Genomic DNA, 23,502 nt, shown 5'->3' with positions numbered 1-23,502 from the left:
ACCAATAATGTACAGAAAGGAATGTTCAAATTCAAAGGAACAGTTCAGAAGAAACGTAATAATAAAACTTTAGAAGATTGGATCAGTTGTGTCCCTTTTTTGGAATACTTGAATACTATTTTTTGTGGAATACTTGATTCCCAGCCTGACCCAGACTCTACCTCCAGCGGCCCCCAGTTAAGTTGAGTTTGAGACCCCTGATCTAGAGTTATTATTGGTGAGTAGTAACTGATTATATGTAATCTGGATTATGTAATCAGATGTAATATGTAATACATATACATTACAATACATAAAAAAATTTAATACTTATAATTAGTAGGGGTGGGAATCACGTCCGCATCTGGATGCATCTAAGAATCGATTTTTTCCCCCACCCCTAGTAATTAGATTATATTACTAATAAATACTCATAATCCGAATACAGTTACCTTTTTATTGATTACATGTTTATTTAATATTCACAAAATGGCAGTAAATTATTCAAATTAGTTGATTCATTAACCCTAATTATTATTTTTTTAGGGCCGAGCACCGATGGTGTGAGGACACTCTTGGAATTGCTCTGTTTATTTTCTGTTGAATTTTCCTTTTTCAAAGGTTTTATGGAATTGCACACACAGACCGGTCATTAGTAGGGCAGGTGCCTAATAACATGGAAAATTGAGAGGCCACACAGCATAAACAAATAAATTATTTTTGTAATAAATTAATTGATTAATGCAATTTTTATTGCACTTCATGTTGTTGATAACAAAAAAAGAATAATTTTTTCAAACAAAAAATAAACATGTAGTTCAAAAGTAATCTAAAAGTAGTTAGATTATATTGCTTAAAATGTATAATAGATTACTTTACTAACTTTTTTTTTTAAATTTGTATTCAGTAATGGACTACAATTTGTAAGTAATCTACCCATCGTTGACTATAAGTAACTTTGCAACTACGTCAATTTATGCTACTAACCCGAACCCTAACTTAACAGTCTAATAGAGTCAACTAGTACTCTACTGAGAGTTAGTAATTTAATTTAATGTTATTTTACATATTTTATGTTTATGTTGACTTGAGGTAAAACATTTTGCTCTATATACAGTGCAGTTTGTGTTATTTTTATTTTATTGTGTAGTTTAATTTGCTGTCATGCATGCAGTATTTTATTATTTTTATCCTAGAATTCTTTAATTTAATATGAGTAATATTAGCTAACAGCCTGACAATGATAATCTTGGTTCGTTTTAGTGACGATGGAGGCCTTTTTGAAGTTTCTCCTGTTTGGTGCCATTCCATTAAATATTATGAAGGCTGTCAGTTAACGCTGAAATACCATAGATATGCTCTGTACAGATAAATAAACACAGATAGCTCCTAGTGGCGGACGTGAAGGGGTTATTTTGTTCACTTCACCGGCCGGCTTCAGTTATATAGTAATACTGCTTATTTTGGTATGTTTCAGAATATCAAACTCATGTCTGTTAATATTAAAAACAGACATCAGCGCTGCACGCCATACTGTTTTTCTTTGGCACTGCTTGCGTTTGTGGAGAAAACAAGGGCAAAAGATGTATTTAAAGTTCCTTTAGAAAATGTAAACTGCTTGATTTTATATTTTACACTGGACTTGTTGAAGTTCAAGAGGCCTTGGATGTGAGCTGCAGAGATAAGTAGTTGAAAACCCAACTCTTGAGTAAGCCCACCCAAAAATAGAATGGTACATTCCAAACCAATATAACAGTGGCAATACACCATCACAAGACCACAGTAAATGGTAAAATTGTTGTGCCTCCATTCTTAGGCATGCCTAAAAAAGACCACTGTGTCCACACGCTCTACCGCAAGCATCAGATAGCACTTTAAAAAATCCCTTTTCCTAATGTATGACTAAACATGCAGGCCAGTTCCAACAGGACAGTGCTGCATACCGTATGAGTTTACTCTGTCACAATGCAGCAACGCTGCCATCCCTTCAATAACAGGATATGGTCACAGTTTACAATGCTTGAAATGCACTTAAATGGCATTTTAATGTTTTTCTGCCCACTTCCAATGGCATTTTGGAATTTGAACTTCATTTACTGTTTAGCCAAGAATGCTATGCCGATCCATTCAGCAGAGCTGAAATGTGATTAAAAAAGGAAGAGGTTCTTATTACAGGCGAAGAGGAAACTCAATTAATTCCGCCATTAGATTACTTCCAAGCAAGAGGAAAAGGACCGACCTCAATAGGTCATGGTTTAATGCTGTTAATCGTCTGCTCTATAGCACGGCCTTGATCTGCATACTTCTGGTGAGGTTCTTGGGAGTGTCTAACCCACAGCAAAACCAGAAATATATCTGCACCATAGTTGGTCTTCAAACCACCCACTTAAAACTTCCTTTAAGGACAAAGAGAACCAAAATGACATTCGCACACCAAGCAGAAATGCACACACATTTTGTGCCAGTGTTTTGATTTAGTTCTGTTTTGTTTGTATTGTTTTTGCCTTTTATCTAGCATTGGATAACTGTCTCAGAATTCTATTTTAAAAATTGGGTCATGTCTTTGTAAATATAAATATAAATGCTTGCATGCAAAGTTATGATTTATGGGGGTTTATTTTAATTTTATTTTCTTCTAATTATTGGTGAGTATTGGTGTTTTCATAAAATAAAACAAAAAATGTATATAATGTATATATAATAATCTTATTAATTTTTTATTATTTAAAAACATATTTTTCCCTTATAGCTTTGTGTACTACGTGTACTTTGTGTACTACGTGTACTTTTTCCCTTATTGGTAATGGGTAAATGGATAAACAAAATGTTTTTCAATTGAATATTCCTTTTCACTCAAAAATATGTCATATTAAAATTTAAATGTGTTGTGAATTCTGTTTTATGTTGTTTTCAAAACCTAATTTAAACAACTGTCAAAGTCTTTTAATGTCATTAAATCTGGTTTAGGCTTTTGGCACATGGAGATGGCACTGCATTAAGGCTGCCAGTGGCCAACACTCACAAAACAAACAAGAACGGCAGACTGTTTTAGTTACAGCTACTCCTGATCTGGCTGACATAGTAGAATCTTACAAAACGGTAGAATAAAAAATACTTCGTAAATGTAACTTAAAGCTGTCATGTCATGAGAATTCCAATTTGCCTTGATCTTTTGACATATAAGAGATCTTTATACCATTAAAGCGTTTATACCAATTTGCATAGCTTAAAACCTTCTCCTCATTATAGACAAAGCATTTATGGCTCTTTTTCACAGAGCAATACAATACAATACAGTACAGTACTATTCGGGATGGTAAACCCTGATCCGGCTTGCGTTTCCACCGCCAACAGTACCCTTACTTGATAGACGTGGTGTATGCCGGAAAGTACCGGTCGACTTCATTACATACAACAGATCTTGTTTTTGCTTCTCTGCATGTGGCTATTTGTCACAAGACAAAAAAAAATTGTCTTGCAATCATTTCAACTTTATACAAAATTAGCCCCTCTTGTGTTGTCATCCCCCTTGTAGCACGCGCAAGTAACGATTCTCTGTCAACCAATCAACGTTTGCAGTCTAGCTTCACCCTTTAGGTACCCCAACGGAAGGGTCCCAAAAAAGTGGTACTGTACCGTACCGATCGGTGGAAACAAAGCATTATTTAATCAAGGCATCTGTGACGGCACACTGGCAAATACATTTGCATATGCCTGCTTCCAGAGCAAGACGCAACGAATAATTAAAAATTATGCCATCATAGGCCCCGCCCACTGATGTTCAGTCGCTTAACGGCTGACACCTAACCTATATGTGAACATTGCGTTGCGTCAAAAGAAAAGCGAAAGCATTATAATGACTGACGCTGTCACGCTGGATACAGTATACAGATGCACATTCAGCTTTTGTCATTCTCCACGCACTTCAGTCTGTCGGCAACAGGACAAATGAAAGAGGGAAATCAGTCACTTTGACTCGTCCAGTTTAAACAGCTCATTTGCATCTCTGTACAGACTTCAGAAGGATCCCAGCGTCAGAAACAAATGGAATGGTTTATTTTAATGAGGATTAAAATGAGGATTATATGTTTGTTCGGAGCATTTTGTTTTGCAAACGAGGCACAGTGTTATGCAAAAGAAACTTTTTTTTTTGTAAGATGAAGCAGTCAGCTGTATTGAATCTGACAGCAGCTACATCACAAACCGTCAGTAAATGGTTTCATAATGTTTTGTCTGTAAATGATGGTTTTATATAGATAATATTTTCAAAACACTTACGCACGTGCAATAGCAAGGGGATGCTGATATTGCTTTCTTTGCAGTGACGTCAGCCAATCATAACAGTCGCCGTTTACTGACAAGCCTTGAAGGAGCCGCCACTTAAAAACTGATCATTTCAGACAGAGGGTAAGAATGGTTGAAAAGAATAATTTTTCTGCAAATAAATTTGTTTTGTTTTGAGCAAAAACCCTATTGATCATGTGTACAGTCCGTGTTAATAGTCCAGCTTATTTCTGATTGAAGTAATTGAATGTTTTAATTGCTCCCAGTCCCCCCTGCACCCATTACAGAGTCAAAACGAGCGGTAAGCCAGCAGTCCATGTACTCATAAAACAAAGCTGACGGTGGATTTATTTCACAGACGTGATTAACTGCACAGGAAAACTGCACATTCAGTGACTAAATGTTGAAATGGGCATTTTCGAGACTCTAAAGTGAAGGATTGGACCGTCGAGTATTATCCTCACTGTATTTCATAGTGGTACAAACGTGTTCCATTCAGCAATACTTCATTAGTCTCACGCCAACATTAATTACACCGTCTGCATTTAACTTGAGTAATATATAGTTAGTCTGCGCCATTAAACACACATCTGTAAATCACGACCGATGATGCCGAGTGAGGACCTGGCGAGACGATCTTTCAGATACCGTGTGGATGTATGATGGACCATGAATCGCTTCCTGCATTGCCTGCTCCTGATTACTCAGATTTGCCAACGACTTTGTGGGTTTACTGAGATACCGGGGTCTCTCATCAGCTCTCAGTTCACTTCTGACTACATCATTCAAACCATATGTGAGGTGAAGACATAGAGGAGGTGTATTTGACTGAGGAATCACCTTGAATCATAGCACTGTATGTGTTACTGGAGCATTAGAGCTTACTAGATTACTATCAAAAAGCTATGTTTCTGGTTCTGATATGGATGGTTACATGAAGTGGGCTGTTGTTTCAGAGCTGGGAGTTTGGGGTCTGTAAGATTCTTTTGTAAGACGTCTATATGCTCACCAAGGCTGCATTTATTTGATAAAAAAAATATAGTAAAACAGTAATATTGTGTAATATTATAAAAATGTTCAAAAACTGTTTTCTATTTTAGAATGTTTTAAAATTTAATTTATTCCTGTGATGGCAAAGCTGAATTTTCAGCATCGTTCCTCCAGTCTTCAGTGTCACATGATCCTTCAGAAATCATTCTAACATGCTGATTTGAGGCTCAAGATTTTTTTTTTTTTATTATCAGTGTTGAAATGCTGATTCCTTGCTGAATGAAAGTATTAATTTCTTCCAAAAAAAAATCTTACTGACCTCAAACCTTCAAATGGTAGTGTCCACTTGGTAGAACAGGGGCCATATTTAATTTCAAATAAACATAAGGCTGTGGGGGATAGAAGTGCAGTCTGTTAAATGTAATTTATTTATGTATCTGGGTGTTGATCGTTCAACCAGCGAAACATTTTAGAGTGGACAAAAGTTTCATTTTTAATGTTTTGACGGTTTAATACTCAGTTATATATCAGTGCAGCATATCAAATCGACTGTACTTCCATCACATACTTCATGTATGTCAAATAAATTGCACCGTCTTCCCTGACTAAAGTCTAGTCCTCTTTGCTTGTTTGTTTGTATAAAGTATCAGGTTGTGTAATCCTTTTGAGTTGAGTAACAGGACAGAAACGTGAGGAAAGAGAGCATCATAATCCATCAGAGACAGAAACAAGCTTCCTTCTTCGTTTCCTTTCAATCTCTCCATCTCTCTTAATTCAGTCTTAGCGGCCACATTACCACAGAGTGTTTACTGATCAATTCAAGATTTGATTTACCACAAAACCAACAAATCTGTAGATTCACGTAAATGTTATTAGTGCCACTCAAGTTTGCAGTTAGTCTCATTCGCTTTTATTCGTCCTCGATTAGATTTGAGAATGCGCTAGCTGCGCTAGTCCATTAGCACTGCGTAAACAAAGCAAGTGCTTCATTGTGAGTGCAGCTCTTTCCCAGAAAATAATACGGAGTTATACAAAAGACTTTTTGTAGAAAAAGTTTTATTTTGTGATATGGATATTGAGGGGGGAATGGATTGTGAAAATAAATGGGTGTTTCTTCAACTTTGGCCACTTTTAGTGTATGTCCTGGGGTTGATAATTAGCATTTTTCTTGTTATGCTATGAAGTTCACATTACATGTATTAGATTTTAATTATTTGTATCGTTTTTTTTTTTTATATATAATATGATAAAATATGAAAAATATATATTTTTTAAATTGTCTTTAAACTATGAATGATATGTATAATAATCTAATAATATTAATAAACCCTTTCCATATCTTCTGTATTCTATGATATTTTATATTCCCATACTTGTGGCCTTATTTCCTTACTACCAAATAATCTGACCTTTAATGAAAATATGTATCACTTTTATTGATGCAGCAGAATATTTTTATTGTACTGTACATCTTTTCCATGGTATTATTTAGTCAAATTATGAAAAGTGTGAACATATTGTTTAATTTTGTGTATTTAAAACATATATCATGCTAACTATTACAAGAGAAAACAATTACCAATTTTATTCCATAAATGTTTAAAAATTTAATTTACACCACGGAATAGTTAACACATAACATAATTTAAGACATGATTGTTCATGAAGTTTATGATGTTTCAAAAAAATGACAGAATTTTCTTGAAATGTATGTATAGAAACTATTGGACATTGTTAATTAACATGTGTGAAAGGGCCAAAATCACCCAAAGTTCAATAAACACCAAATCTGGCATAATATCTGATGTTAAACAGATTAAACGGACTAATAGAGCTGTCGAGACATTACCAAGCACAAATCTAATGAAGTGCATGAAGATTTTAGTGCAGAACAGTGCAAGTCTTACTACAGCTCCATTACATTATTTCAAATGTCTGTTGAGTTTGACCAAATGACTGAGACCTGTAATAAAATCATGGAGGGAAATTAGTATTCTCCTGACTACTGAAAGAGAAATTAAAGCAAAAAGGAAAACCTAAAGTAATAAATTGTCATACAAACAGACTGTTTTAAAAGTCAAATGGCCCTCATTATGACCACCACAGAACTGGGTGTCATTTCGTCTTACTATGGACCTTACTGAAGATTTTCACAGAAAAATATATGAGTTCTGACTTATTGACCACACATGCAAGTGTAATCGTTAAACAGGGAAGATATTAAAAGGAATAAAATAACATATTTCCTTGAAAGGTTAGCAATAATGGAAGGCTCTTTTGAAATGAACACTGTATCCGGAGCCTGCAGCCCTCCAAGGTTTGCCCTCATACTTCCAAAGCAAGCAATCCAAGAATATCAGATCCGTGCTCAAATCTCTCCCAACAAAGAAAGATCCATTTCAGCAACATTAAATGTGACATGCAGACAAACTGTAGAAAGAAAAAGAAAGGTGCTCGGGTTCAGGAGTGTTGTCGTAGTCTTTTGTTTGTCGGGTCTTAAGTTGATTTCTGTGTTTTCTAAGATCCTTCAGAGGAAACTCATTTGCATTGTGAAAACGTTGTGTAAAAGGTGTGAAGAATGTTGTTGGACTTAATGCAGATGATGTCAGGTTTTTCTAAATTAAATACATTTTTGTAAGGGATAATCCACGGCTAGCTGATTTAACAGACTTGGAACTACCTGTGCATTAAACATTTATTGAACACCTTCCAGCCAATCAGAATCGAATATTCAGACAGACCATGGTATAAAATACAATATTCAACAATTTCTAGTGAAATGTTTGCTAGTTGTTGTAATTTTCTGTTGCAATAGTCTATCTATATATCCATCCGACCATCCATCCGTCTATCTGTCTATCCATCCATCCATCTTCTGTATTTCTGTCCATCCATCTTCTTTATTTCTGTCTATCCATCCATCCATTTTTTGTATTTCTGTCTATCTATAAGGTCCATCTGTCTGTCCGTCCGTCCATCCATTCATCCGTCCATCCATCCATCCATCCATCTTCTGTATTTCTATCTGTCTGTACCGTCCGTCCATCCATCCATTGTTTTACCTAGTTGTGTTTTTTTTTTTTGTGTGTGTGTGTTTTTTTTACCGTCTCTTTCCAGATATACAGATACATTTAAAAGAAAAACTTTAATACCCCTCAAACATTGCAGTTTGGTCTGGTTTCGTCTTTGTAGTTAAAACACGTCATATTTATGTTTTTACATACATTTACTTACACTGTTTGTCAAAGGTTTTGGTTACATTATACCTTGAATTCAATGTAAGTCTCTTTGGATTAGTGTCTGCCAAATAAATAAATGTAAATGTTATTTTTTTATTTATTTTTTTGTTAGTAGAATATTTTTAAAACGTTGTGCTGTGATGGTATAGCTGATTGAAACAACCAAAATGAAGATCTTGAAATAAGGCATGTTATGTGAAAAAACAAGGAGAAATCAAAGTAAATATCACTCTTTTATCATAATATAAAATGTAAACGTGTTATAATTGTACAGTAGGTGTAGAAACATTAAAACATTGTGCATGTGACGGTACACGATTTAAACCAAAACACAGTGTTGTGAAAGCGTTTGTGCTTGCTGGGGAAACTACTGTCTAAATTTGGAAAATGTCCTTCACCCATTGTTTCCCTACCAATGAAGCCTAGTAATACCAACAGAAAGGTGTAAATTATGCGTGAAACTGTGAACTCTAAAAAAGCTGGGTTTTATTACAGGAACTATAATATTTTGTGAGACATGAGCTGGTCAGATTCAGCATCTTACTTGAGGTAGCAGTTAACCAAACCAAGAAAATCCCCTAAGCTTATTTTTAGTGGAGCTTGGTACATTTTGCATGCCTAAATAAAAACACTAGCTGTTTTCCTCGTCATGCTTTTCTAAATGTCAAGATGAGGAAAAATACTTTTATTTGTAGTTCAAATTAAAGTCTGGGTTGAAAGAAGACGTTTGAGGGGAAGGAGAAAAACTTGCATATGGTCATTTGCACAGGGTCAGTAATTTGAGGAATGGTCAGCAAACAGTCAAGCAAATATATATGTTGGATCCAGCCTTAAAGCTCTTTGCTTCTTACCCAAATGTCATTAAAGCAGTGGCAGGTTCATAACAAAATTGCCATAATCATGAATCAATTTTCTCTAAATTACATGTTAATATAATAAACCATAATAGCCTTCAAACTAATTAAAGTTCCAATGAATTTTAGTATTGAAATCCCAAATCCAGTCATCTGTGATTATCATCAGGCTTTACTCCACAGGCTGCCTTCCTTACCCACAATCCAACACTAGCTGAACGGGGTGTCAGGGTTACTGTTGAATCATGATCTCTTAGGGCGATAAAACCGTCCGTTAGTATCTGAACTCTGTGGATTGAACAGACCACCAGAATGGAGGATTGTTGGCACCGAGGCAGACTCTTTGGTGAGGCCATTAAATCATCTTTGCCTGGTTCCATCTCAATATAGCAGCAGAGTAAATATTTGAGTAATACTTACTGAAGGTACAGCTCTGGGCCTGGGCCAAAATCACCACTACAGGCAAAATGACTGAATAGGGAGCATTCAGTGTAGCCACCGATCATCACAGAATTCAACATCTCTGTGTCCCTGGAGTAAACCGGGAATATAATGATGCTGGTAACAAACTAATCAGAGGAAGGCCATAAGCTATTCTTTGATGAAGAATGGGTAAGAGGTGAAGTTCGGTGGTGTTCCTCTCATGTTAGATCAGTTGTGCTTTCATTTACACATAAGCTAATAAATATTATTTAAAACGCTTGATGAAAACTGGAAAATGTATATGATCTGTAAGTGTTGTCAGCATTTGGGACTGCTGTTTCCTTAGTTTTACCACTAGATGTCATGCCACTCACCTGTGGCCTCTCATTTGTGTAATCATCTTCACCTGCACCTCGTTTCCCCCTGTGTATTTTAGCTCTGTCTTGGTTCTCTCTTGTTACTTGGTCTTTGTATGAGGTGTCTGCCTGGTGTCCTGAGTTTCTTTGGATTTTTTTTGAGACCCTGTGAGTAAGCAAGGTTTTTGTTGTTTAAATTATTTGTAGAAGTTCTCTTGCATCTGTTTGTTTTTCTCCCCTCGTGGAGTTTTATTTTGTGTTTTTGTTATACCTCCATTGTGAGAAGATTCTTTGTTGTAATTTTTAGAAATTCTCTTGCATCTGTTTGTTTTTCTCCCCTCGTGGAGTTTTATTTTGTGTTTTTGTTATACCTCCATTGTGAGAAGATTCTTTGTTGTAATTTTTTTGACACCATCTTTTGTTTATTAAACTATCTTACCTGAGACCTCGTATCCTGTGTTTCGATTGCTTTCTGGTGGCTCAGTGGTATTACCGCCTAGCTCTGACACCAGGGACCCGAGTTCTAGGCCGGGTCGTGACAGAAAGACCAAGTCACTCATGGATCCAGAAACACTCACCTATAAAGACCTGGTGGCAGTGATGGCTCAGCATGAGGTGGCGTACCAACGCCATGAAGCGGTTCTCACCCGTCAGGAGGAACTGATGGCCAAGCACTCTGACCTTCTCGCTGATGTGATGAGATCCATTGGCCAGCTTTTTCAACGGATCCCAGAGAGTTCACCTCCTCCAGTACCACATCCGCCTCCCATTGGTGGACCCCAAGTAGTCGCTGAGCCTCGGCTTCCACCTCCTAAGCCCTTTTCAGGGAATGCCAATTCATGTGGAGGATTCCTGACTCAGTGTTCTCTGACGTTTGAACTCCAGCCCTCAAGCTTCCCTACTGACCGCTCTAAGATTGCCTACATCATCACTCTCCTTGCAGATAAGGCACTTTCCTGGGCCTCTGCAGTGTGGGAATCTCAGGATGTCTGTTGTGGCACATATGCTCTCTTTGTGGAGGAGTTCAAGCGGGTGTTCGACCATCCAGGGAGTGGTCGGGAGTCTTCCAGGCAACTACTCACCCTTAAGCAGGGATCACGTAGCGCTGCAGAGTTCGCTATAGAATTCCGGACCATTGCTTCCGGTAGTGGATGGAACAACGAAGCCCTAATGGCCTGCTTCCAGGGAGGGTTGTCCGGACCCATTCTGGACGAGCTAGTTACTCGCGAACCCGCAACTGATCTCGAGTCCTTGATCACCATGGCTATCCATCTGGACAATCGGCTAAGAGAGAGAGAGTCCACCCGTCGCAAGACGTCTCCGCCCCAATTGTCTGGAAACAGAAAACCCTATCCTGCACGCTTCTCCTCACCCAGTTCTGAGAAACTCGAGCCCCCGGAGGAGATGCAATTGGGGCGTTCCAGACTCTCACCTGCCGAGAGGGAACGCCGCATGAGGGAGAATCGCTGCCTAAACTGTGGTGCATCTGGGCATTTCCGTCTCCTCTGTCCAGAGCTTCCGGGAAACGATCGTCCCCGCCCAGTTACAGGAGGGCTGTGATGGGGAAGATTAGTGCTCCTCCTCCCATTGCAGTGCTTTCTGTTCCTGTTACTCTTTCTTGGGAGGGCCATCAACATCAGGTCCGAGCCATGATCGACTCTGGGGCGGCTGGCGACTTCCCGGACCGGTCTCTGGTCAGGAGACTTGGTGTACCTACCCAATTACTTCCTCGACCCCAAACCGTTACTGCCATTGATGGCAGACCCTTGGAACCGGGCTGCATTACGGAGATCACTTACCCTCTTCGTCTCACTGTTCTCCAACATCAACAAATGGAACAGTTTTATCTAATTGACTCTCCAGAGTTCCCTGTGATCTTGGGTTATCCCTGGCTGCACCAACACAACCCTTGCATCGACTGGCTAGCTGGAACCATCCTGAGTTGGGGTACTGCATGGCAGGTTACCTGTCCCCTCTCGAGTCCCCCAGACCCGAGTCTCGAGTCTCAAGAACCTATCAACCTGTCTCGAGTCCCTAGTGTCTACCACTGCTTCCAGGCTGTTTTTAGTAAGTCCCGAGCCACTTCCTCACCACCACACCGCTCCTATGATTGCACCATCGAACTTCTCCCTGGCACCTGTCCCACTAGAGGTCGGATCTTTTCCCTGTCTCCGCCGAGCGCATCGCTATGGACACGTAAATCAAGGAGTCCCTAGCGGCTGGCATCATCCGTGCTTCCACTTCCACGGCAGGAGCGGGCTTCTTCTTTGTGGGGAAAAAGGATGGAGGACTCAGGCCGTGTATCGATTACAGGGCACTTAATAAAATCACGGTTCGAAATCGCTATCCCCTTCCTCTGATGGCCTCCGCCTTTGAGCTGCTTCAAGGGGCTTCCATTTTCTCCAAACTGGATCTACGCAACGCCTACCATCTTGTGCGGATTCAGCAAGGGGATGAATGGAAGACGGCCTTCAACACTCCCACGGGTCACTATGAGTACCTGGTGATGCCGTTCGGGCTCACCAACGCTCCAGCGGTCTTCCAGGCCCTAATAAATGACATACTCCGGGACATGCTAAACAAGTTTGTTTTTGTCTACTTGGACGACATTTTAATCTTTTTGAGATCTCTCAGGGAGCATGAAGGGCATGTCAGTGCTGTTCTCCAACGCCTCCTGAATAACCATCTCTATGTGAAACCTGAGAAATGTGAGTTCCCCGTCACCCATGCTCAGTTTCTCGGTTTTATTATCACCCCAGGTCATGTTGAGATGGATCCCAAGAAGGTCGAGGCAGTCCTGAAATGGCCTACCCCTACGACAGTCAAGGAGGTTCAGCGCTTTATTGGCTTTGCTAACTTCTATAGGAAGTTTATCAAGAACTTCAGCTCAGTGGCTGCACCCTTAACTGCACTGACTAAGGGAGGTGTCACCAAGATCCGCTGGTCCTCAGAGGCAGAGGGAGCCTTCCGTGACCTCAAGCGTCGCTTCACATCGGCACCTATACTCTCAGTTCCCGATCCTGAAAGACCTTTTGTGGTAGAGGTGGATGCATCGGACGCAGGAGTTGGGGCCATCCTTTCTCAGAGAGGGGAGGACGGTAGGATGCACCCTTGCGCCTTCATGTCCCGTCGCCTGTCAGAAGCAGAACGCAATTACCACGTTGGGGATCGGGAACTTCTTGCGGTGAAGCTCGCCTTGGAGGAGTGGCGCCACTGGCTTGAGGGGGCTCAACACCCCTTTCAGGTTCTCACAGACCACAAGAACCTTGAGTACCTGCAGCAGGCTAAGCGACTCAATCCTCGCCAAGCTAGATGGTCTTTATTTTTTAATCGTTTTCAGTTCCTTCTGTCCTACAGGCCCGGCACCAAGAACGTCAAGCCCGATGCTTTGTCCCGAGCTTACTCTCCTGAGTCACATGAGAAGTCTCTAGAACTTGTCATCCCTAAGGCTAGGATCGTTGCGCCGCTGCGCTGGGAACTGGAAAGGGAGATACGTGAGGCCCAAGCCCAAGAACCAGACCCAGGAGGTGGTTCCCCAGGTCGCCTTTACGTTCCTCGAACCGTCCGAGCCCAGGTTCTTAAGTGGGGTCATGACTCTCCCCTGACTTGCCACCCTGGTATTGCACGTACGCTGGACTTCCTCCAGCGGCGGTTCTGGTGGCCTTCCATCAAGGAGGATGTAAGGAGCTTTGTGGAGGCCTGTCCAGTGTGCTGCCAAGGGAAGTCAAGGCGCCAGCGGCCTTAAGGACTCCTGCACCCTTTGCCTGTTCCCCATAGACCGTGGTCGCACATATCTCTGGATTTCATCACAGGCCTTCCTCCATCCCAGGGCAACTCTGTCATCCTGCTTATTGTGGACGGGTTCTCGAAGGCCGCCCGATTCATCCCCTTACCCAAACTGCCTTCAGCCAAGGAGACTGCCGCGCTCCTGATGAATCACGTCTTCAGAGTCTTTGGAATTCCTCAGGATGTCGTCTCCGATCGAGGTCCCCAGTTTTCATCTTGATTCTGGGGGGCCTTTTGTAAATTGGTCGGGTCGTCTGCCAGCTTGTCATCTGGGTTCCATCCTGAGTCTAACGGCCAGACAGAACGGGTCAACCAGGACCTCGAGACCACCCTACGCTGCATGGTGGCCAACAACCCCACCTCATGGTCTACCTTCATCATGTGGGCAGAATATTCCCACAACACCCTCCGATCATCTGCCACGGGACTGTCCCCCTTCGAGTGTCAGTTTGGCTATCTCCCTCCTCTGTTTCCTGAGGATGAGGCACAGGTCGGTGTCCCATCTGCCCAACACTTCGTCCGACGCTGCCAGTCGACCTGGAAGAAGGCTAGACGTGCTCTTCTGCAGACCTCCAGGAGGTACCAGCATCAGGCCAACCGTCATCGACAAAGGGCTCCCAGCTTCCCGGCTGGCCAACGGGTCTGGCTGGCTACCAAGAACTTACCTCTTCGGGTTGAGTCTAAGAAACTTGCCCAGAAGTTCATTGGCCCTTTCCGTATTGCCAGGAAAGTAAACCCTGTGTCTTACCAGTTGTACCTTCCTCGTTCCCTTAGAATTAACCCTACCTTTCATGTGTCTTTGTTAAAACCTGTTTTGTCTTTTTTTTTTGTCCCCCCCATGCAGACCCCCTCCGCCCCCCAGGATCATTGACGGCCAGCCAGCCTTCACGGTCCACCGGATATTGGACTCACGAAGGGTCCAGAACTCCTTGCAGTATCTGGTGGACTGGGGGGGTTACGGGCCTGAGGAACGCTCCTGGGTTCCGACCAAGGACATCCTGGACCGCAGCTTGATTCGGTAATTTCGTGCCCGGAGACCGGGGTGTTCTGGAAGGAACGTCAGGAGCCGTCCCTAGGGGAGGGGGTCCTGTCAGCATTTGGGACTGCTGTTTCCTTAGTTTTACCACTAGATGTCATGCCACTCACCTGTGGCCTCTCATTTGTGTAATCATCTTCACCTGCACCTCGTTTCCCCCTGTGTATTTTAGCTCTGACTTGGTTCTCTCTTGTTACTTGGTCTTTGTATGAGGTGTCTGCCTGGTGTCCTGAGTTTCTTTGGATTTTTTTTGAGACCCTGTGAGTAAGCAAGGTTTTTGTTGTTTAAATTATTTGAAGAAGTTCTCTTGGATCTGTTTGTTTTTCTCCCCTCGTGGAGTTTTATTTTGTGTTTTTGTTATACCTCCATTGTGAGAAGATTCTTTGTTGTAATTTTTTTGACACCATCTTTTGTTTATTAAACTATCTTACCTGAGACCTTGTATCCTGTGTTTCGATTGGATCCAACCCCTGCTTTCTGGTGGCTCAGTGGTATTACCGCCTAGCTCTGACACCAGAGACCCGATTTCTAGGCCGGGTCGTGACAAGTGTGGCTTTTAGTTTTAGCTCATGTTCAGTGATGGGAGTAACTAACTCCTTTTCAGTAGTGTGGTAGTTGCCCTCTTTTTTTGAAGTGCCCATATGATGCTATTTTAAAGGATCTAGATTTTGATTTTCTTCTACAATAGTTTTACATGCATCCAAGGTAAAAAAAAACACTTTAATTTTCACAGCATCGCCTCTTCGCCTCCCTCCACTCACAATGTCTGAAACGGTTAGATAAAGGATTCAGTCTCTCTAAACCTCTCCTTTCCATGAGATTTCTCTGTTCTGATTGGTCAGATGACCCAGTCTGTTGTTGACCGCTTACACCGCATGTCGGAAACAAAATGTCCATTACCATATCTGGATTTCTGCTCCGGACACTTCCTCAGCAATTGATACATAGAGATACAAACAGTAATGATAGCATCACTTGTACCGTATCAATTTGAGTCCGAGGTTCTCATCTTTTGTAGTTCATTTGCAAGCACTAAAACAGCGTCTTCTCGACATATCGACAACACGAACCAAACTCTTCCAGTCTCAGCTACAACTACAGTGTTTGAGGGTCAAAGTAGACGCTGTTCGCGGGCAGCAAATGAATTACGCGAGTTTGTTACAAACCTACGTAGGTTCTTGCAGGAAGTGAGACTGGAATTACTAACGACTCATTTCAGGCAGTTCAGAATCAGTTATTCCTTTTGGGAGACAATAACTCTGTGTATCATCCACTTTTCAGACCTTTTACATTCACAAACAGCTATATTACACACTACATGAACTATACTGTAATAACCGAGAGAGAAATAAGATGATATCAGCACTTTAAGTTTTTCAAAATTACCACAAACAAACAAAGTCTGATTAATTTCAGTGAATCGGTCACTGAATCATATGAATCATCACTCAATGGTGTTTACCGCAATCACTGCATTTTCATTGTTCGTTTTATGTAGCACAATAAATATATATAGTTAAATGCTCCAGTTCATTACTACAATTTCAGTAGGAATTTCACTTTTTAATTTAATGATGATACCTCCGCTGAGATGATCGTTTTTTTAATTTTTAATTATATGTCTATCTAAAATACATGTTGCCCACTTAAATAGCATGTATTTGGCTGTGTTTTGTTTGTAGCTTTTTGGTGAGATAACTTTGTGATAACTCCTTATTGAAAGAGTTGTGCAAACTTGTATGTTCAGCAAACTCTTTACTCTTGTACACAATGTTGAAAAAGCACATTTTGACCCAGACCACCTCAAACTATCCATTTCATCAGCATGTTTCATGACAAATGTGTCTGAACTTCAACCTCAAATCAGCTATTTTTAGGTGCAAAGTGTTCATAGCTTTGCAATTCCTTCACACATTGCAGCTCAGTGCATAAGTAACTATTATGGCTGGAATTTCTATACATTTCTATATCAATGTTTAGGTTCTTTTCTTGAACTGAGACAATGGTTTAGCTTTCTTTTAATAATCTTTTTTTTTGTTTTGTTTTTTGTGGACATTCAGAATATGAAAATTGTCCTGATTTCTATCCATGATATAGAATTGGCCAAGAGTAAAGGGAATATTCAACTAAATTCAAAGATCAACTCAAAACAGATCAGAAAGGTGACTGGCACTAAAGAGTCAGATAGGACTTCTACTCTAAAAAAAGTTAGAGTTCCATGAGGATGGGGATCTTCTGTCACATTATGGCATCGTCATCCAGTCTCTGTTAAAAGGCTCTTTGAGCAGACAGAGATGTTTTTGTTCGCATTATTGTTTACTGCACAGTGTAGATCACAGTGACATAAGGCTTGTTTCTCTGTCGAAATGAGCTCTTTCAATGAAATACTGTGTGTGGCCCTGCTCACATCACAAGGTCTGTCCGTCTATCTATCCATGTGTCCCTTTAAATGCAAATGAGCTGCTGCTCCCAGCTACTCCAACAACAACAAAACTTTGAACCGGAGTCAGACACTGATGGAGAGACTCGCAAAGAAGTTACAACTTTTAAAAATTCACCTGGACTATTCTGAATGGTTAGTGGATAATGTATGTAGTTGTTGTGTAGCATGTAGCATCATGTTAATCTAAAAATCTTTATGAAACAACTTTTGTGCAAATCCAGCGTTGAACTTTATTTATCACTTTTCCTTTCCATAAATGAAGTTCAACCACGCTGTCCTCAGTCTATGGAGACTCTTATGTGCATTGGTACATCCAATAACAGAACATTTGTAATGTTTTTGGCACAGACATTGTATATCTCCAGCTGCTACAGTGAGGAAACAGAAATGGCAGACTGCCGCGGCTCACTCCTGGCGGGATCTATGCTAATCAGCATGGGCAGGGCTTCTCCCTACTCTTACGTAAATGTAGGGGGAAATCTGGAACCGGTCGTTTGGAGAGGCTGTTTATGATTTATGGCGATTTTTACCATTTATATGCTGGCTGTTTACACACAGTGTGGACAAACATCTATGTTCAAACCCCTTATAAAATTTGATTTTGCATAAAAGGTCCCCTTTAAAGCTGAAATGTCTGCTAAAAATAACTGTTTTCAAACAGGTTTCCCCAAACAAACCTTAGACCTTTTCATATGTTTTCATTCATTTCTTTCTGTATCATAACATTTTGTTGTCTTTTGTTATTGCTTTCTTAGCGAGTTCTGTAAAAGTCTCCAGTTGACATGTAAAGATATGTATATGGAATATGGATGGATGTACATACGTAGGTAGCCTCTAATGCCAACAAGTAATTAGACTTGTGAAGGAAACTTTGGAAATCATCGCTGAAGTTCCCCAGAGACTCTGGCGTTTTGAACTGCTGTGTAGGTAGACTTGTATTTATCCTGGATAGGATTCTTGATTAAAATGGCAGAGAGTAAGAAATTGGCTGAGTTTGCAGTGGTTAGGCCACCAGACTAAAATATCTTCTTTAGCAAAATAATGTTGTTTCGATGTTTCTTGGCCCTTTTTTTTTTCGTTCAAAAATTTTGATTTAATTTCAGTTCTAGGAGTTATTTTTAATGCATGTTGTACTTGTAAGAGATCCATTCGATATTAAACATCCCCCCACCCCCATCCTACGCTGAGGGCGATTTTTATTTTCCTTCCAAGCTGCAACTCCAAAAACAGTCGAGCAGACACCACAAGAAAGGCCCTCTAGGTCACTGGAAGATGTAGACTCACCATTGGACGGCAAAAGAAAAATATCTACTTTCATTCAAATTATACCTTACAGACCATACTGAACAATTCACATCAAATATAAACATCCTTTTGGAAATATTACTTCACATATTGAGTTTCTCTCTCCTTAGATGCGCCATGGACTTTCTACAGTATTTTATGAGTCTCTCTCCTCTGTAATGGTGGATCGCCTTAATATAGTAGATCCCCACCTTCAACGATGCCCAATATTTGTATTTGTAGCTCCTGCCAACAGGAACTGCTTGCAAGTGGTGTTTGTTTCCTATAAAAGCATGTTAATTCAGAGGCGGTCACAGTGTAAACTAGCCTGGCGTTTTACAGATGTAGCCTGTTAAACTAAATCACTGTACCTGCCTGTTCGTTTCATATGGCTAAGGCAGGATATCGAGCCAAGTCTTAACGTGTGTATATATATATGTTCTCTGTTATTGCAAATGTATTTTTAACATTTTGAAAACATTCTGCCTGCCAAATTGGTCCTTCATTATGTGGTGTTCATTGGAGATTCTTAAATATTACATCTAAAATTGAACGTAACTGTCTTGAATGACTTGGTTGGGTGGGGGCTTGGAAAAAATTGAATCAAATTACAAGTTCAGTGTTAATTCAGGCATTGCATAAAATAGAGTAAGCGGTGCAGTTAATTATTTTAAAAAAGTATTATTTGTAAATATATTAATATTTAATTTTGTTAATTTTATGAAATCAGATTTTTTTTGTCATTTTACTTCAGTCATTGATCAGGATGTACACTACCATTCAAAAGTTTGAGATCAGTATTTTTATTTTGAAAGAATTAATGCTCTTATTCATCAAGGATGCATTAAATTGATCAAAAGTGGCAGTAAAGGCGTTTCAAAATATTTCTATTTATTAGTAAATGCTGTTCTTTTAAACTTTATATTCTTTAAGAATCCTGTTTTCAACACTGATAATAAGGAGAAATATTTCTTGCAGCAAATTAGCATATTACAATGATTTCTAAAGGATCATGTGACACTGAAGACTGAAGTAATGATGCTGAAAATTCAGTTTTGCATCATAGGGATACATTACATTTTAAAATATATTGAAATAGAATTTTTTTTTTTACTGTATTATTGATCATGCAGCCTTGGTGAGCATAAAGAGCTTTTTTTCTTCCCTCAAAAACAAAAATCTTACTGACCTCAGACTTTTGAATGGTAATGTGTGTTACTGTCCTTAAATGTATTCAAGATCATTTATTTACATCAGATGATATTATCGGGGGCTTTGTACTACCAAAGTAGCACATTGTCATATTTAGATGCCTTGAGTTATAAGATACATTTGTGTGATGCATTTGTGATGTGGGTGTGTGAACATAGAAAAAATATTTACACTAGAATTGATAATTAGCTTTGGGCCGCAGGGTATGCCAGGATAATGTTTATTGCTTTTCATAATTAACATAGAGAGCAAAAACAAGCCATAAATTAAACATGTTATTCAAACTGTAGGATGTGTTTCACTTTCTGAAGCATTTAAATGTTCAGTTAAAGGTCCTTTAAGTTTTTTTTCCCATATGTCACATTATTTTGTGCATATAATACAATGGCATTGTTAAGCAACGTTACCAAATTATATTCAGAGATATAACTACAGTTAAACTGCAGTTAAAACAGTGCACGGCGTTACATCGAAGGCATTTAAGAACTTACAACTATTATATGACATTTTTTGTTCCATTTATCTAGAACAAAATCAGCAAGTAGCTCAATTGAGGTGACAACATTAAACTTGAACAGATAAATGTTCACGATGAACAGCAAAAATTGCCTAATAATTTTGTTTCAAAAGTAGACACACAATGTCGCACAGGAAATCTGTGAATCTTTTTGAAACTATAGTTCAGTGAGGATCAGTTCACTCGTCTCTAAAGCTGCATGCACAAAACATTATGACGACAGGGTCTCATTTCATCACGTAACTTGTTAGGGGAAAAAAGGTTGTTAGTGGATAGTCTATATGTTTAACTAGTTACTCCCCTCACTGTGTGTTCAACTAGGTTAAACTTGAAATAAAATATCTAAAACATATTATGCATTCCAGACTTTCAATACATTCTAACGACAGCATTCTTTATCTGTTTAAACAAATACCCACAAGCAGGATCCCAAACCAGCCCAGAGCCTCTGCCAGGCAAACGTCTGCGTGCCGTGTGAAACCGGTGAGTCACCGAGCGTGATAATGGTTTGTCACATGTTTGGGAGGCATCTCTTCATCACACACCCGGCTGTCAGGTACAGAATAATGAATTGCCTCTTACAGGAATTGCTCATTTGGAGAACAGAGAGGCCGACTCGTTCACACACGCATACTGAGATAGATGCAGCGTACCAGGCATATGTTGTGCCTTTATGAGTAAGAAACTGAAAGAAGAGAAGACTCCACATTATTTATCTTTATTTTATTGGTAAGGTCTTGCATAGTTAATGTATTAACTATCATGAACTAGCAATACATTTGTTACTATAATTATTCATCTAAATGTTCAGTTAATTTTAATTAATTCATTTTTGCCTGATTCATCAGTGTACACTACATTTTATGGAGTCAGTTTGGAGGGTTTTTTTAACGTGGAATTAATACTTTTATTTAGCAGTGATGCATTCAAATTGATCCAAAGTGACAGTAAAGACATTTATTATGTTAGAAAAGATTTCTATTTCAAGTGAATGCTGTTCTGAACTTTCTATTCATCAGAGAATCACATTTTTCACAAAAATATGAACCAGCACAACTGTTTTCAACATTGGTAATAAGAAATGGTAACACTTTACAGTAAGGTCTCGTTTGTTAACATTAGTTAATGTATTAACTAACATGAACTAACTAGCAATATAATATTTGTTACTGTATTTATTCATCTTTCTTAACTTTAGTTAATAAAAATATAACTTTGTTGTTTGTTCGTTAGTTCACAGTGCATTAACTAAAGTTAACAAATACAACTTTTGATTTTAATAATAAATTAGTGAATGTTGTTTTTAACTAATATTAATGCATGTTGTAGATGTATTGTTCTTTTTTTAGTTCATGTTAACACATTAGTTAATGTTAATAAATAAAACAATTTTGCAAAGTGTTACCAAAGGACATTGAACATCAAATCTTCATATTAGAATGATTTTTGAAGGATCATGTGACACTGAAGACTGGAGTGATTCAGCTTTGCCATCACAGAAATAAATCATATTTTAAAATATTCAAACAGAGAAAAACTATTTTGAATAGTAATAATATTTCAATGATTGAAACATGTTACTCTTTTTAAAGCATGTTTCGTCAAAGCCTTGGTGAGCATAAGACACTCCTCTCAAAATCAAAAATCCTACAGACCCCAAACTTTTGAATGGTTGTGTATGTTACTGTAGTTAAATGACATGTACCACCAAAAAAGTGTCACATTGTCATATTCAGATGCATTCAGTTCTTCTAATAGACAATCCCTCCACATTATAAGCAGCTATCCTCACATCAGCAGAGACAGCTAAGAAGGATGGAGAGGTAGAAAGAGAGCGGGAGGGAAAAGAGTACGCACACATGTGTAGGGAGAGGGCTGAGCGTTCACGAAGCCTCATGACTCATGAGTAGCAGCATCACACCCACCCCTTCCCTCTCCGGAGAACCACGCGTCTTCAGAAGGAAAACAGAGGAAGGGAGCAAAGAAAGTTGGCCCGCACGACTCCAGTGATGTCACGAGCATGTGACCCTGCTTCTCCAGTGACAGTGTTCTGAGGGAAAGAAAAAAGATTTTTTAAAGGCTCGTGCCTCTTTGGGTTTGTGTGAAGGCTCCGCTCACATCCCGAGCAACCACAGAACCGCAGAAACGTTCGGCTCTGGATTTTTGCATGGGGCTGCCGGTGGCGCGTAAATGGTTAATTGTCACCGGTCAACTTCAGGTTTGAGGACCGCACCAACCAGTAAGTACTCTTCAACCAACCGCACTATCCTCTGCAGCAAGCTTGGCTCCGTCCTGTCCAATAGGGCGACAGATTTTTGCATTTTTTCCTAAACCAGACCTGGTTATTACTTGTGGTCATGAAAATAGTTGATACAAAAATGCATTTCTTGTGGATGTTTTTTTTTTCTTTTTTGCATCTTCCCCTGGCACGCTGCACGCTTCTAACGTAAGAGGCGTCAAGGGTCACCAAAAACCACAGAGAAGCGAAACTTGGGACCGACGGTGGCGACCATGGCATCCAACAGCCTCTTTAGTTCTATGACCCCATGTCAGCAGAACTTCTTCTGGGGTAAGTGCCCAAGGATTTCACCCTGTTCTTGACCATTCCATGTGCTAGACTGTATAATAAGGAACTGCGTTTTGAGAAGCAATAATCATGTGTTGATGTTTACAAACATTCGGCTGGGCCAGCCATCGTGAAGTCTGACTGCGTGCAGGAACTGTTGCAGGGAAGATCGTGTGCTGAAGTGTCATTGTAAACGCAATGCAGGCTTTTTGGGATATGCATCAAAAAGCAGGAGTTTGAAATCGAGTATTATAGCAAAAAAGTGAATGTTAGACATTGACTGTTAGGTTAGTGGGTGTGTACAAGCTGAAAGTCCAAAAGGGTTACAGATGAGAAAGTCACCGTAAAGTCTTCAAAAGTTAAGAAATGTACTAGATATTCTTTGCAAAAGGTATTTAATTAAGTAAGCATCTTTCTCAGACTGTCTGTGGGTATATGTGTGTATGTATATATATATATATAGAGAGAGAGAAATTATTTGAGTCGGAATAAATTCTAGTATCTTTTAAGTGACGTTCACTGAAATTCCTTCT

General features: G+C 39.5%; 1 protein-coding gene and 1 long non-coding RNA gene across 7 annotated transcripts in view; both read left to right on the top strand.

The window, feature by feature from the left end:
* Positions 1-21,248, top strand: part of LOC143729806 (uncharacterized) — a 102,483-nt gene extending 81,235 nt beyond the window's left edge. The window contains exons 4-5 of the long non-coding RNA XR_013200077.1: positions 20,829-20,886; positions 20,988-21,248. This is a non-coding gene — a long non-coding RNA (uncharacterized LOC143729806). The remainder of the gene's footprint in view (positions 1-20,828; positions 20,887-20,987) is intronic.
* Positions 21,249-22,108: 860 nt separating this feature from the next.
* runx2b (RUNX family transcription factor 2b) overlaps positions 22,109-23,502 on the top strand; it is a 57,604-nt gene continuing 56,210 nt past the window's right edge. For 2 of the 6 annotated variants that reach the window (XM_077221225.1, XM_077221223.1), the window contains exons 1-2: positions 22,110-22,642; positions 22,855-22,972. In XM_077221225.1, the coding sequence (XP_077077340.1) occupies positions 22,915-22,972 (58 nt within the window). In that variant the 5' untranslated portion in view covers positions 22,110-22,642; positions 22,855-22,914. Of the gene's footprint in view, positions 22,973-23,502 lie in introns of all 6 variants that reach the window. The other 4 variants (XM_077221224.1, XM_077221226.1, XM_077221222.1 and 1 more) reach the window with 4 other exon arrangements.

The sequence above is a fragment of the Siphateles boraxobius genome, unplaced genomic scaffold (assembly GCF_051911475.1).
Source record: "Siphateles boraxobius isolate OS27281-9 unplaced genomic scaffold, OSU_SipBor_1 8, whole genome shotgun sequence".
In the NCBI taxonomy this organism is placed as follows: Eukaryota; Metazoa; Chordata; class Actinopteri; order Cypriniformes; family Leuciscidae; genus Siphateles; species Siphateles boraxobius.
The sequence above is the reverse complement of the archived record's forward strand: the minus strand, read 5'-3'. Positions and strand labels throughout refer to the sequence as shown.